At 36.6% G+C, this 16,119-nt stretch overlaps 1 protein-coding gene across 2 annotated transcripts; it reads right to left on the bottom strand.

Moving 5' to 3' along the window:
• Positions 1–1,242: 1,242 nt before the first annotated feature.
• On the bottom strand, positions 1,243–5,491 carry LOC116256911 (sulfite exporter TauE/SafE family protein 4-like). 2 transcript variants are annotated; one of them, XM_031633461.2, is made up of 12 exons: positions 5,250–5,491; positions 4,748–4,907; positions 4,170–4,370; positions 3,990–4,051; positions 3,864–3,909; positions 3,724–3,779; positions 3,523–3,609; positions 3,376–3,426; positions 2,685–2,924; positions 2,507–2,600; positions 1,908–2,048; positions 1,243–1,812 (listed from the first exon to the last, which is right to left on the bottom strand). In XM_031633461.2, the coding sequence occupies exons 1-12, from the start codon at positions 5,442–5,444 to the stop codon at positions 1,730–1,732; spliced, it is 1,416 nt and encodes a 471-aa protein (XP_031489321.1). In that variant the 5' UTR covers positions 5,445–5,491; the 3' UTR covers positions 1,243–1,729. The 2 variants fall into 2 exon arrangements, with proteins under 2 accessions (XP_031489321.1, XP_031489322.1); XM_031633462.2 differs by having other exon boundaries at positions 3,867–3,909.
• Positions 5,492–16,119: the final 10,628 nt, after the last annotated feature.

Here is a 16,119-nt window from a genome sequence, read left to right as displayed (position 1 = left end):
TGATATAAATGTGGGGTGTACCTCGACTTTATGTTTTGGTCGCACCTCCCTAGAATAAATAGGGCATACCTTGCTCTTTCAAGAGGGGCACCAACCACGAGACAGATCAAACTTAATCTGTGAACCTTGCCAACCCTTTTGGGTCATTTGACAATGGGAACAGTAACAAATTGTTTCATGTAACTGTCTTAAATATTGAAACAAATTCTTGGAACATTGTGTTCTATGTTACACTGTCTTATGTATCTACTTCAATTTTTGGAGCACATACATGAAACAATTTGTTAGTGTTCCCATTGCCAAACTCCCCTTAGTTCTTTCAAGTCCATATACACACGCATAAGTTTTATTTAAATATTATGCACGTGCATGTTATATGAATGTATACATAAGACTAGAAAATGGTAGAATAAAATAAATATGTAATATATCAGCGAGAGGAAGAATGGCTGAAATATTGATGGAGTGGCCGTCAATTTGCAATTTAGATTCCCCCCTCTCAATTGTTGAAAAAAGCTTTACGGAGTGGCTGCTATCAAATTTGATTCCTTGTTCTTCTATAAACAAAAGGCCGCAGCAGATCTCCAGGTTTTGCAGCTTTTGTTTCCCGATACTTACCCCGTTTTACGTGGATAAAATGTCTACATCAGTGGCTGCAGTAAACTAGGAATTTGTACAATCTAAAATGGCAACAAGCCTAATAGAAATGAAAAAGGAAAAAGAAAGAAGAAAAGAAGTTCATAAGAAAAAAAAAAAAGAATCCAAGACCAATAGCGACCATACACGGAGTAGAGCAAGCTTTTGTATTTTCAGTAAATGCCAGGAATCACTAAATTATCTCCAACAGCATGGCGATCTCATGTGCCTTGAAGTGATGATACCTTACAAGGGCAGCATGTGGCAGCATGTGCTAGCTGCACATATCATTCAATTTTGCTAGACTTTACTCCACTCGAAGTCTTTCAAAATAGTGAAATATCCAGCTACTCCCCTGAAAAGGGACCAAGCTTTATGCGCCATTATATGAAATTATATGAAAGGACGGAAGATGTGGAGAAGGTAGGATCACGGGCGGACACGTGAGAGAAGACATATGTGTGTATGTATGTGAGAGAGAGAGAGAGAGAGAGAGAGAGAGAGAGAGAGAGAGAGAGAGAGAGAGAGAGAGAGAGAGAGAGAGATCCTCTAACGTATCTCAACGCCACAAGAAAGAGTTCAAAGGGGCAGGCAAAGAAATTTGCATGAAGACACAAGCGATGAATCTGGCATTTATAGCACTTGATTGACTAAATGACAAAATCCATGTTCTACTATTCATCTTGCACAATTTGCTTTTGTTGACAAAAATAAAAGAAGCTTATTAAACTACCAAAGTACAGACTGCATAATCAAACAAAGCTTGTTTGCAATATGAGGTGGGGAAGGAGGTCAACTAGACGCATGCAACCAAGCCCCAGAAGAATGAATATTTGAATCATATACCAAGAGCCTCATTCAAGAACCTGCAGCCAGGTCAATTAACTAAATCTATATGGCAAACTTAAAATGGCGAAGAAGATCAGCCATGTAATATATATATATATATATATATCCCTAATCCCCACAAGAATAAATTACGAAGTCTTAATTCAAATTACCAGGATGGTCAATAATCACTTGACCATATCCTGCATTAACCACAAACTAAATCCGTATGGTATCCAAAGACACGAGGTTGCTGCTGCGCCTCCTAGGAGCTACTACAGAAGCTCAAAAATCCCATGTATTCATGATTCTGGATCATCACAATACTCTTGTCAATGCCAACGATGCCTGAGGCCCAGCACATTAATTGTGTTAATATTAACGATCAGTGATTCAACTAGTTGTACCAGCAGAAGGTAATAACAAATGGTTTGCTGCCATACCCATTGTGAGTGCGCTTGCGAAAATGACAGATGATAAAATGAAAATTATGATAGAAGCCCTCCCAAGAGCAGCCACAAGCTTCCATACAAAGTATTGCCCAAAGAAACCAGCAATAATTGATACCCCTGTAAGATAGAGTGCTACCGAAAGCAAGGATAAATGTTAAGGAGATAACTGTTAAAAAAAAAGTGCATGCAGAAGAATCCAATGCCATACTCATATTTCTATCATTTTTCTGAACATCGTAGGTGAATTTAACTTGTTAGACATACATCCACAAGAGAAACAGAAAAGTTACTGACAACAAACGACAATTTCATGGTACCGATCCTACAGAGAATAAGGTGGACGAAGACTCATTTCCCAAGGTTCTTAGAGATCAATCCAAAGACATATGAGGTGATAATAAAAAGTCCCAAGAAAAGGAGAAAAGAAAAGCACCAAGTTCCTAAGTCGTTATTCAAGTAACTTAGCCGATCAAATCTTCTTGTGGAATGTGCTAATTGCTAAGCTTTTAAGGGATGACTTAATGCTGGCATCACCCCCAGTGCAATTAACAAAAAAGAAAAAAAGAAAACAACATATGACATATGCATACCATAGGGGATTGGAAATCTTTTGAGGAAATAGAGTTCCATGACAGAGAGTGATGAAGAGAACATCATAGCAAACGCTGCCGTTGCACTAGCAACCTGCGAATCCATTGCAGGCAAATATTTAACCATTGAAAAATGAGAGGTATTATGATTTAGCAGTGTTTCTCAAGAAGGAAATACCTGTGGTATAACACCAAGTTCGAGTAGAAGGGGTCCCATTATGAATCCAGCACCAGAGCCCAACAGCCCACCAACTGTGCCCCCAAGGGTAGCACAGAATGCACAGAAAATCAACTGGAATGGAGTCCATTCAATAGAAGCTTCACATACAGGCTCTTCATTCCCACATTTCCTTCTTTGCCTATCCTCCTTCCACAGTTTTGCAGCTTCATATATGAACACAGAGAGTGCCAATGGAAACTAGTCCAGCATAATTCAAAGACAAAGTGAGAAATGAGTTCAGCTCTATGTCACATGGGTGCGGCTGCTGTGAGAGCAGCAAATATATATATATATATATATATATAACTGTTATATAAGTAATTTCATTTGCCTATCTTTTTTAAACTTTTTTCTTTATCAAGGTCACCTTAAATTTCATACAAAATTCAAAGTTTTATTGAACAAAATAGGGGAAAAAAGAGAGGAGAGAGAAAAAAGAAGAGGGAAAGATAGGAGAAGGAAAAAAAGGAAAAAAGAACAAGAAAAAAGAAGAATGGATGTGGTCAGCAGCACCCACACGGCACCTGCACCCATACCCAAGTCAATGTGGATGCGCTGCCATATTTGGGGAACCCGTGAGACTTGGGTTCAGCTGTGCATTATCTGTCTCCGTTGCTTGAGATTCTTAAAAGTGCTTCATAGTTCATACCTGCAGGATGTAGAATGCCCAATATAGAGGACTACACTCCCTTAAATTATTCTGAAAATTTTACGGCAATGTCGTCTATTAGATTCAAAGGCAATTTCTTATAAGAGAAGAAATAAATTTTGTTTTATTATGAGGTTTCAGGCTTGCCTTGGTTATCTGTATCAAAAGAAACGAAATCCAGACAACCATCAGAACGAGTAGCCCTTTCAACCTTATGTTGAAGCATATTATTTCCTGGAAAATGTCAAAACAATAAAATACATTGAGCACAACAAGAACAGGAAATCTCTCTCTCTTCACATGTGTGTATATATATATATATATATATATACTTTGAAAATGTTTTACCAAGTCGTTCTTCACATGTGGCACTACCAGCTGCTGAGACTCGTCACCAATTTGAACTGCAACGGCAAAATGCTTGTTTGTTAGATAACGGCGTCTTTACATCCGCATGGTGTTAAGATAAAGGTTTTGCCTTTACTGACCACCTGTCTCAGGCTTGGTGAGAGGTTCCCTCAAGTTGGCTTCAGCCTGCAAACAATTTCACTGTTTGTCACAACATAAGATCGTCAACGCCAGCACAGGAAGTTGCTAGAGATGCCTTCCCTTACCTTCATAATCGTTTCCTGATTCCACATCTGTATTGCTTTGCAGAAAGCCCTTGAGGACGTACCTGATTGCACCAGAGCTCCTTGGTTATGGTTTCAAATCATTACCAGTAAAAAAAAGAAGCACCATTCTTCATCTTTTCTTATTTAAACCATAAAAGCTAATGCACCTATGCAGTTTACCAGTAAAGAGTATGATAATCAGTACAGTTATGAGCCAATAAGGGAAGACCACACTGAGGGCCACGCCGATTGTTATTCCCAACATGAGCATGGGTTGGAAGAGGAGAGCTAAATCATAGTCCAAGATGGGTACATCTCTACAGGGGTGGGGAACCGTCAGGTTGTACCATACTGATGAAGCTGATGCTCCCATGATCATACCTGCAAATAATCAATTAAATCTTTTGATTCTCTTTTTCATTCTGATAAGATGCATCTTAGCCAAAAGCTGAGACAATTTTGGGCAATTCAGTTTCCTCCTCTAAGCTTTTCAGTAGAAAAAGGTTACACAGAGATCAATCCTGCTCCTTGAAGTAAGTTGGGGGGAGGCAACAGGGAAACAATCCTAACTTCTGCCTTTGGAAGAAGTGGTAGCCACAGTGTTCATGCCTGTGACCTTTCATTTTCACAATCCAGCGATGCAAATGCATCTGTATTCCTTTCTGGCTAAAAGCTTGAATAGAAAAAAAAAAAAAGAACAGAAAGAAAAGGAGAGCCAGAAGGTGTAGTGACAAGTTATGTTTATAAAAGGCACTTACATTTAGAGAGAGCAGCAGCAGATTTAGCATCAAAACCAAGGATCAAATTGAACATTGGAACAAAGATGCCACCTCCACTAACACCACCAACTGTTCCCAAAGCGGATCCAAGGAAACCTATCACGGTAACGACCACTACCCTCCAGCTAAATTGCAATTTCTTTTGTACGATCGCCAACAAAAAAATGAAGAAGAAAAGAAAGATAAAGGAATCAGTGCGTTCAGCTATAATTGCAACCCAATGTTCTTCTTACTCAAAGGTCATACAAGGAAGAGTTCCATGTTTTCATGGATCAACAAAGCAGAAGTTCCTCTGCAACAGACGAGAACAGAAAAAAAGAAGAAAGGAACCAATACTTCAGAAACCAATACGAAAAAGGATTACAACAAACTAATGCTAGCTCATTGATACTTGGGATAGCATTAATTAGCATGTAATCTTGTTATCCTTGCCTGTGAGAGAAAGAGAAAGAGAGATGACCGACTGGTCGTCGTGTCTTACCGGCCAAACTCGGGCGGTCTCACTGTGCGTGGAACTGAACCCATCAATCTGTTGGTTTTCAGTAGACTTGAGAAATTCATTGACGCCCAGAACGCCTGAAGTTTTTTTGGCTGTTGTAATGGTGGAGAAGAAGGCATAAGAAATAACCACCATGGAACCAGACAGAAGATAAACAAGGAAGTACTTGGTTCCCATGGCGACACAGAGAGTGGGAGAGGGAGGATGATGCGATTATATGTATACTAAAATGTAGGTGCCTACAATATATATTATTTTACTTACTAAGAGTCAAACTATATCTAGAGCTTTTCCATGAAAAAACATGTTTTAATGACTCCATCAAGTTTTCGTGGGGCCGGTGGCTTTTCAGGTACTTACTTGTAAAACATATATTTATATTAATTTGCAACGCAAATTTTGTACACTCCAGTGCAATAATTAACTGCTAGTATCCGACATAGAATGAATAACATATGAATGATATACACACAAAAATACAAGAATCGAGGTAATAGTTAATACATTCTAGCGCGTAAATGATCTTCTATAAGAAAAAACCTCACTAATATTAACGATCTTTAAGTCCTTTAAACCAGAAAAAGAAAAATCTTATTCGTCTCTTGTTCGGTTCTACATATACAGATGGCCATCACAACCGCCCAATTAGTTTTGTGAAAAATTAAAGATTATTATAATATAATGATGTTCATATTTTTGTTATGCTTAATTAATTGATTAGAATAGGAATTGATTAGAATAAGGAATGCAGGCAGCTGGCCGATTGGAGCGTCCTACCAATCGTCTGTCTGCGGCCTGCAAAACAACTGTCCTTTTCCCTCGTCAACTTGGTTGACGTGACAATGGAAGTTCCTCAATAAAAAGTTCTCCTTCACGAGGGAATGCCTCCCCAGACCGGCCCTCTGCCTTTTGCTTTCATTTGTACATATGAGATTCTCTTTTCCAAAATCATACTGTCAGTCCAGTTCCAACCACGTGGAAATGTCCCACTTTCAAGTTTAAATTTTTTTAAAAAAGTGGCAATATATATGATTTGGATCCTATATCTAACGGAATTATTTTGAAAAAATTAGATATAAAAAAATATTTGATTAAAAAATCAAACGGGATGTGAATTTCAGAAATGACATATGATTAGATTCAGATTTATATACATAAATATCCGACCTGATTCAGATTTGACTTAAATTTAAATAATATCCTACTTCGAATGTTCTTAAATTTTGGAAATGGGCTAGGTTTTCAAAATTGAAAATCGGATTCGAAGCAGATTTAGATTGTGAAATCAGATTTTAAATTTAGATTCAAATGTGACTTTTCTTTGTTCATATTTGAATCTAAATTCGAATCTAAATATGTAAATATCCCAAAAAACAAATGAATTAACGTCCCCAGCTGAGAGATAGGCTCTCTAAAATAAGAAGATAGTTATTTACAAACAAAAAAGTGACAATAGAGTTCAACAACCATGATCAAACAAAAAATGATTTGGTCTATATTACTGGTTCCAAAATGACCATAGCTTAAGACGACAAAACAATAAAAAGATTCATTCATACCACATTCACACACCCATCCTCTCAAGATGTTAACCTGTGCCGTGCTTTCCCTCCATATCCCCATATTTAATGTTCAATGCTTCACCTACTTCAACTGAGCAATTAATAAAACCCTTGTCTTACTTTTCAGCTGAAGGAACTCTAACCTTTTTATAGTAATCTCCTTTGTACTTTCCAACCAACAAGGAAGTTTTGTTTCTTTGAACTGCAATGTTAAAAACTACGAGGATATCTCTATTGTCCAACAAAGGAGAGGAATAAAATTTTGGCTTATTTCTTGGCTAACAATATATGTAAGTTCCCCAAAGTGAACAACTCATTAGAAATAAAGGGCAAAAGGAGAGACCAATTCTGCAAGTTTCAAAATCAATTGTTTTACGATATATATATATATATATATATATATATATATATATATATATATATATATATATATATATATATATATATATATATATATATATATATATATATATATATATATATATATATATAAACAACTCATTTTTATTAAAAAAACTTGCCTTAATACCGTTCAAAATGGATGCTTTCTCCTCCCCTCAATTAAATTTCGCCTTTGAAATTTTTACTGACCTAAGGAGAAAATGATACAGATATGAAGATCTCAAGTCATTATCTCTTTCTCAAGTATCATTTACTATAGAAAGATATATCTACTGCACTGTCACCAAAGATATCTCCTTTCCATGGATGTCCAAATTCTTTGGATCCACCACACACATGGGTCAAATTGGATATCTCAAATTTTCTTTCAACTAGATTGCTTGCTAATTTAAAATATGCTTAGGATCAGATATAAACTTCCTAAGCATGAATACATGCAAAACATTATGAATCACATTAGTATTACCTTATATGCTAGGTCATCAATTTTCTTTGATTTTAGATGGTCCAATATATCTCGTGTTCAAGTTTGCACTCTTACTAAATCTGGTTACTCCTTTCCAAGGACATATCTTAAGGAATACCTCATCACCCAGATCAAAGTGAAGGTCTCTATGTCGATTATATATATAGCTTCTTGCTTGGTCTTGTGTTACTTTCATATTCTTTTTGTTCAATTTAATTTTATTAATATTTATTTACACTATTTCTTGCTCTAATAGACTTCTTTCACCAACTTTATCTCAACATATTGACATTCTATATTTTATATAACATAGAGCCTCATAGGGTGTCATACCAATACTCAATCCAAACGAAAAGCAAATGAACATCCCAAAAGCCCTGAAGTTCCAATATGCAAGCACCTAACATATCCTCTAATATATGAATAGCTTTTTTAGTCTTGCCATTTGTTTGTAGGTGGAATACAATACTAAAGTTCAACTTGGTCCTCATGGCCAAATGCATGCCAAAGCTCCGACCTAAATCACAAATCTCCATCAAACACTATTGCTATAATGGCTCCATGCAGTCTAACAAAATTTTCATTGACAAATATTTTGGCCAATTTTATCAATTGAAAATTTTATTTTATAGCTAAGAAATGCATAAACTTAATCAATCTATCTACAATTAATCCAATAACATCATTTTCACTTTCGATGTAAGGTTAACCTATCACAAAATCCAATAATGCATTCTCATTTATATTCTAGTTTAAGTAGATTTGGTAACATCCTGGTACTTTGCATTAACAATGTGATAGTTAAACACTTGGACACATATTTCAGTATCTCATCAATAATTTTCCTTACATGTCATATACATTTTGATGCTACTTGGGTGCATAGCATATTTTAAGACATAGAAATTTTTTAAAATTATGTTTTTGAGTTTTTGATTGTTAGGTACACAGTCTTTTTCCAAACATCAGTGCATCTTCTTCATTTACTACATTTTTACTTCTCTTTTTTTTACTAGTTGAATAATTTGCTGCAACTTTTCATCTTAGTATTGTAATTATTTAATTCGATCATATCGAATAGGACACACTCAAAATTGTGCACATAAGACTCCTACACTATGCATCACCAGCTCAATTCTTAGAGATCACATTTACTACAATAAGGGAATCCGTGCAACTTGCAAATGGACAATACTACTTGAACTTCCACTCAATACATGTGCAACTAAGATGACTTTTCCAAGGTGATAATCAATGATATAACTTTTTTGACTGAGCAAATATTTCAAACTTCCATGACCATATAGATAATAATGCTTCCATGTTTTAAGTGTGAATACAATCATTATCAATTTTAGATCATGTGTATGACCGTTTTCTTCATGCTTTCACAATTGTCAAGAAACATAGGCAATAACTTTATCATTATACATCAAACACATCTCAATTATGTGCAAGATTCATCATTTTATACTACAAATCGAACTCATTCTTATGGCAAGTTAAACACTCAAGTTGATGTGAGTTTTTTCTTTAGTTCTTGACAATTCTCCTCACAAGTTACACCTCATTTTAACTTAATGTTTTTTCTGATCAACCGATCATAGATCAGGCTATGAAAGAAAAATCTTTAATAGATCTTCTATCATGCTCAACCAATTTAAAAAAACCACAAATCATTGTAGGGGCGATCTTCTATCATGCTCAACCAATTTAAAAAAACCACAAATCATTGTAGGGGCGCTAGGTCGTTCCCAATTCACCTATGCCTCAACCTTAGATGAGTCTACACTAATACCTTTGCCAAAAATCACATGAGCCAAGAAGGTTATTTTTTTAAGCCATAACTCATATTTGCTAATCTTGGCATACAATTTATTCTTTCTGAATACATACAATGCTTTTCTAAGATGTCTTTCATGTTCTTCATTGCTTCATGAATAAATCAAAATGCCATCAACATAAACAATAACAAACTGATCTAAAAAGGACTTGAAAACCCAGTTCATCAAGTCCATGAAAGTTGTAGGAGGACTTGTTAGCCCAATTGCTTGACCAGAAATGCAAGATGTTTATAACAAGTACCAGATATAGTTTTAGGCACATCAAAATCTTTAATTCTCAACTGATGAAACTCATACCTCAAAGCAAATTTTGAAAATATACATACACCTTAAGTTGGTTGAACAAATTATTAATGTGGGGGCAAATGATAGTTGTTGCACATAGTCACTTTATTCAATTCTCTATAACTGATACATAATCTTAGACTATCATCTTTCTTTTTTATGAATAATAATGGTGCACCTCATGGTAATATATTAAGCTAAATAATTTTTTTTATCCACCAAATTCTGCAACTAAAATTTCAACTCTTTTGATTCACCTAGGACAATTTTGTAAGGAGTGATAGCAATCAGTTGAGTCCTTGAAATGAATTCACTAGCAAACTCATTTTCTTGATCGTTTCGGGAACACATTAGAAAACTCACAAACCACGTGACCTCCTGTGTTAGAGCTGAACAATCAATCATTGGTGCTAGGAAAGCTTTATACCCTTTGCTTAACATGTTCTACACCAAGCGACAAGAAATTATGTTGGTGGATATAATTCTTCGTTCACGTTGTAATACTACTACTTTGTCATCTAAAATACAAAAGGTAGCTTCTTTCTTATAGCAATCCCAATGCAAGATGTGGCTAAATTGCCCATGTCCAATATAATAGTTTTTTGGATGTGCATGGATATCAAGTCTGTACAAATCTGAAACATACTATGAGAAATAATGCACATAAGATAGACCTCATCAAATACCACCATATTTTTTAAATGAGGTGTGACTGCTAAACATAGATGTAAAGTATTGAGTTTCTGGGTCAAAAAAGTTGTAGCTTTAAGGGACACAAAAGAATATTTTGACACAAATACATGCAAACATATACCTTAATAACATAAAGAAAAAATTACTTGAGATAACATTTAAGAAAGGTACAACCTCTTGGATTGACATGGCAAAGGCTTAGCCTCTACCTTGATTTATGGTTTGTGAGATGCTAGTCTGTCCTCCAATGGCTGGCTGATGTCGAACTAGTAAGTCTATTAGAACATGAAAAAACTACACTAGAAGGTGAAGCCTCCATCCTACTTTCTTGAATGGATGAATAGTTCCTTTTAATGTGCCTCAACTAGCCGTACTCAAAATACCCCTGAGATCTTTACAAACATTCTCATGAGTATTTATGTCTACATGTACCTATGGTTCTATGGATCTAGGCATCCCTACAATCTATCCATCACCAGAAGCCACATAGCTATGTCATACGCCTGCGCTAGAGGGAACTCTCCTTAGTATGGTTGCTATGGGGCCACTGCCTCCAAATGTTGTTCATGGTTAATGATGATATGGTCCATGCGACTGTTGAAATCTACCAACTCCACTTACTAACATGTTTCTATAGCTTTAGACACTCCTATATCTCACATACTGCTATCTGCTGGATGCATTGCCTTTATCAATTGAAAAAAACTCTAGGTATCTGTTAGGGGCCAAGATCTCGGCCTAGCAAAATTGCCACCGAGTGTGACTCCTCTATGCCCAGGTCACTCGAGGGGGCCAATGGAAGACTCTGAGAAGGGCCACTAGCCCAACTGCAGCGTCTCCTGGTTGATGGGGAACAACCCAAAGGCCTAGGAAAAAAGCTGCGAAAGGAATAAATTCTAGCTCAGTTGGAGAACTCGGACCAGGGTCCAGGTAGATGGGTTAAGGTCTCAGGTTAAGGGGAGTTAAGGCCAAAGGGGTTACCGGTTATCGAGGGATGCTCAATGATGAGACCTGAATTGGGTCGGATGATTTGATAATAAGGTTTGATTAGGATGTAATCACGAGGAGAGGTTGAGTTATCGCAGGTGAAGAACTCAAGGTTGATTGGGATTGAATAGGCTAAGGTGGCAGGTCATGGAGAAGTTAAGGCTCTTGGGACTCGAAGGGGTAGGTTGGTTCATTAATGAGCATTTAGGAATGGCGTGAGAAGGGAACAGGGTTCAAGGGAGAGTTAATGACAATGGGTTGAGGGTTGAGAGGTGGACCTGCAGTAATTTAAGGCCACCCTGGGACTTGGCGTGGAATTAATGCGATGAGTGGTTGGGAAGTTAAGACATGGGAGGCCAGCTCAAGAATGTCTCCATGCCACAATGATTAGAGCTATCTCTTCCAAGGCACGCTCCGGTTGAGGTCTCTTCACCTCGAGAATTAATTGACTTAATGATCGTAGTTATTGCGATAGGTCATGGGTCAGCGAAAGGTGAAGAGTCGCCTCTCAGTAGGCTCCTTTGGTTGAGGATGTTTCGCCCCTAGCTAGCAGTAATAGGTCGACACTGAGGGAAATGGCGAGATGGCAGTCCGCTTTCTAACAACTCTTCTTTCGCTTCACCTCAAGACAGTTCGAGAGTGAGAGGAGTACTAGGCTGATATGGGCTTTGCCACAAGGGTTCTGCTAGAAGAGGGGTTCCCGGGGAAAGGGATGATAACGATTGTACTTCGAGGCAGCCGGTTGTCGATGCTACAGTACAAGCCGTTCGGACTTAGCTGTTCGGTCTTCTCTCAAGCCTTTTCGGACTTCCGTCGGCCTCAAGTTGCCTTCCGTGTTCGAAGACAGCCCACTATGCAGGAGTTGCAATGCTTTTGGGGGAAAATGCAGAGGTTGTCCGCCTCAAGGGGAGCTTCCGGCATCTCCCTTGTCATGGCCATACCTGTAGTCACTCCGGCCAGAACCACGGGCTAGAGGGTCCAAATACACCACCACTCAGGTGGGGAAAAGAGATCCGGCAAGCTTACCGGCTAAAGACGAGTTGGAAGAAACATGCCCACGGCCGATGAGGACAAGCTGTAAGAGATGCAGCCAACAACCGATGAGGACGAGTTGAAAGAGATTCCAGGCTACTACCGGTTGAGGACGAGTGGGGAAGATATCATCCCACGAGAGGAGGAGAAGAGACTCTCTCTCTTCAAGCTTCAACTTCAATTTTGTTCCAAAAACATTACATAAGATAACCCTAATCAATGTAAAAGAAAGACTTAAATAGACTAAGCATCTCGGTTCACTAAACTCTATCCTGAGACAAGTCATTAAAGAAAACAGTTTAAAACTTTAAAGTAAATACAAGTCAAAATGTCTCGAGTCATTAAAGAAAACAGTTAAAAACCTTAAAGTAAATACAAGTCAAAATGTCTCGAATTGAGACAATACAAAAAGGAGCATTAATTGCAGCGTTTGGATCAGATCTGGTTTGTGCATGCTCTAATGTTCTCTGACTTGAGGATCTGAGTGATAACTTGCTTGGGTCATGTCCAGGCTCGTTCTTGTTGATGACGCGTTGCTCTTGGCCCGACGTCGTCCTTTGGCCTTACTAAGAATGTGCCTCGGCTGCTATAGCATGGCGCTGGAGGTTTGTCAGGATAGCCTCGCTCCATTCATCCTTGTGCTGGGTCGGCACCACTCGGCTGTCTTCATGGCAGCTGGCTCTGCAATCTCCCAGGCATCTGGATGTAGCTGCCGTGCTCTTGCCGATGCCTGTATTGTGTGATTGTCTAGGGCTTTGGCCATGTTGCGTGCTCTTTTTCTCTTGTGGTATTCGCCGTGCCCAACTGTAGCCGGCCTTTAGAACTGGTCCTGTCTGAATGCCCTTGGTCACGATGTCAACTGGCCTTGGCGCTGGTAGTAGTAGGTTCTTCCCATATTGCTCCATATGACAACTGGCCTTGGCGCTCGACCAAGTTAATGTCAGTAAGAAAACTTCGTAAACTTGTAACCTTCTGCTCATACTTGTCTACTATCACAATACCCTATTGAAGCTGGTAAAATTCATGTATTTTACTTTATAAATATCTAGAAGGATAGTAATTTGCTATGAATTCCATCAAAAAGTTATCCCAAGTGAGAGTGATATAATCTATGCATCTCCCGCAGTCTTCCACTAAACATCAATTGGGTCATGAAACAAAAACATTGAAACACCACAGTTTTTTCATCAGTGTTGCCCAATAACTCATAGATTTTATTAATCTTACTCAACTAATTCTTGACCTTGTTTGGATTTGTGGTTTCCTACAAATATTTGTATGCTTAATTGTCAAATCTACTTAAGACATTTCTGACATGCCCCTACATCTGCTAGGGGTGCCTGCTAAGGGTTTCAAGGCATCTCCTTAAAAAAAAAGCATGTGGTGCCCCACCTCCATGATGGTGAATACAATCCCTATGACGAGGTGACATATGATATGAAATTGGTCATCTTTAATGAGTTTCATAACAAATACATTGCAAATCATAAATGCATGTGTAACATTTACATCCTAAACCATTATCTCACATCAAATGTGACCAATTGTCCCAAAAAATGAAAAAAAATTGTAATTTACAGTATATAGTTCAAAATCTAACGATAGGTACAGCAAAATTTCAATTTAAATGATAATAAGAATGAAAGCTCAAGATACAGTACTCATTTTACATTCATCTATAAAAAATAACATTTACAACCAATCCTTTTCACTTATAGATGAAATGTATGTGTTCCGTTGTATGTCATGCAAAATGAACTAAAAAAAAGAACGACAAAATCGATAATATGTCAACTGATAAGAGTAGTAGTAATATGGATGTCTTATCTTGGATCTGTGCCAGTTCCCTATTTGGAGTTGTATCACGTTCCATTGAAATGGAGAGTACATAAACTATGAGTCCAAATGACATAGTGAGCAATTTCACAACATAACCTAAACAAGACAGGAACACACTATGTAGAAAAAAGGCAAGCATAATATGCATAAGCTTGTATTCTACTTTCAACCTAATTCATATTCTCTCCTTGATAGAATTTTGTTATTTTATATTATTGATTCATTTAGATTATTATATCAGCTCAAGAACAATTTGTTTTACATGTGGAGTTGTCATTTTTGAAAGATACATCCTTTGGATAAACTTGTTAAGAGGACTTGTGTTTAGTCATCTCTAGTTTCTGGACTCCAAGAGATATTAACATATCTTGATATTTATGCACACTAATTTCTAAACTCTAAAGAAGTATTAAGAGGCATAACATCAATGTACCTTTAGCTTCTAGGCTTTCAAAGAGTGTTAACTGGTTTTTCAATCATTTACCTCTAGTTACTCCAAAGGAAGTTTAATCAACTTTCAATAGTAATTTGCTATTTAAAAATCATGTTTCCATCGTTATACATTTACATTCTAACATGATAATTACTACTGAAACACATAATTTGGGATATGTAGATGAAATTGTAAGATAGACCACAACAACATACTTTCTAAGCTTACTTCAATCATAAATGTGAAAAAGTGATTAGAATAACTTCTTTTGCATTGACTCATGATCATCTTTATGGCCTATCCCATCATATGTATAACAAGGTAACCCCACCAATTAAAGATGCTATAAATAATTGAGAATCATAGAAAATCAATTATATATTCACAATAAGCAATAGATTTTGTTACACTAAATCATTTCACATAATATCCAACTAAACTCAATTGACAAGAACCTATTACAATTGTTAATCGCTCTTCATTAATAGACAATTATAACTCAAATAGTATAAGGAGTTCCATTTACTTAGAAATAGACTCTTCTTACATAATAACTTACTAATTATTTGCAAGGGAATGTTGATATAATAAATATTTTAATTGAATAAGTTCTGCTATCAACATTTAATATTTATAACTCAAATAATCAATTAGAAATTTAAGATCATTCAATAGAACTCATTATTTTAATATTAATGTAACTACAAAACAAAGAGCATTCCTACTCAATAAGATGTCTAGGCAGGTCTTGGCTATGTTTATGCATGCTTATTCATTAATACATGTAAAGAGTGTAAGTTTAACACAAATTTATATGCAGACATCTCTCAAGCCTACAAATCAATGCCACAACCCTGTTTCTTTTTAACGCTTCTAGTCCACTGTAAATATTCCAACTTCATAAGCTTTCAAGAGTCTAAATTATGATTAAAAGAATGCCCTTATTCACATCATTTTTATGCTGAGTTGGATTTGAGTAAAGCACTATTTTATTAGATCTCATCTACCATAAAAGAAGAAAGTTTATTCTAATGAAAACTCCTAAACGAGTAATGTACACACTAATAGTCTCTCCACAAGACATAAGAAAACATTTCATTCTAACACATTAAAATTATATTTTTCATTCATAATTAGCTCTTTTTTTCTTATTCAAATAGTTCAACCCAAATTTAGATCCCTAAATGGGCAATTTCAGTCTTTAAAGCATTCTTTTACATAATAGGGTCATGATACCAATATGAAGTTGAAATCAAAACCCTAAGTATTACTAATCAGGAAACTAATCTTTTCTAGTTAATCCACATCA

Source organism: Nymphaea colorata, chromosome 6 (assembly GCF_008831285.2).
Source record: "Nymphaea colorata isolate Beijing-Zhang1983 chromosome 6, ASM883128v2, whole genome shotgun sequence".
Lineage (NCBI taxonomy): Eukaryota > Viridiplantae > Streptophyta > Magnoliopsida > Nymphaeales > Nymphaeaceae > Nymphaea > Nymphaea colorata.
This window is presented reverse-complemented; position numbering and strand designations above follow the sequence as displayed.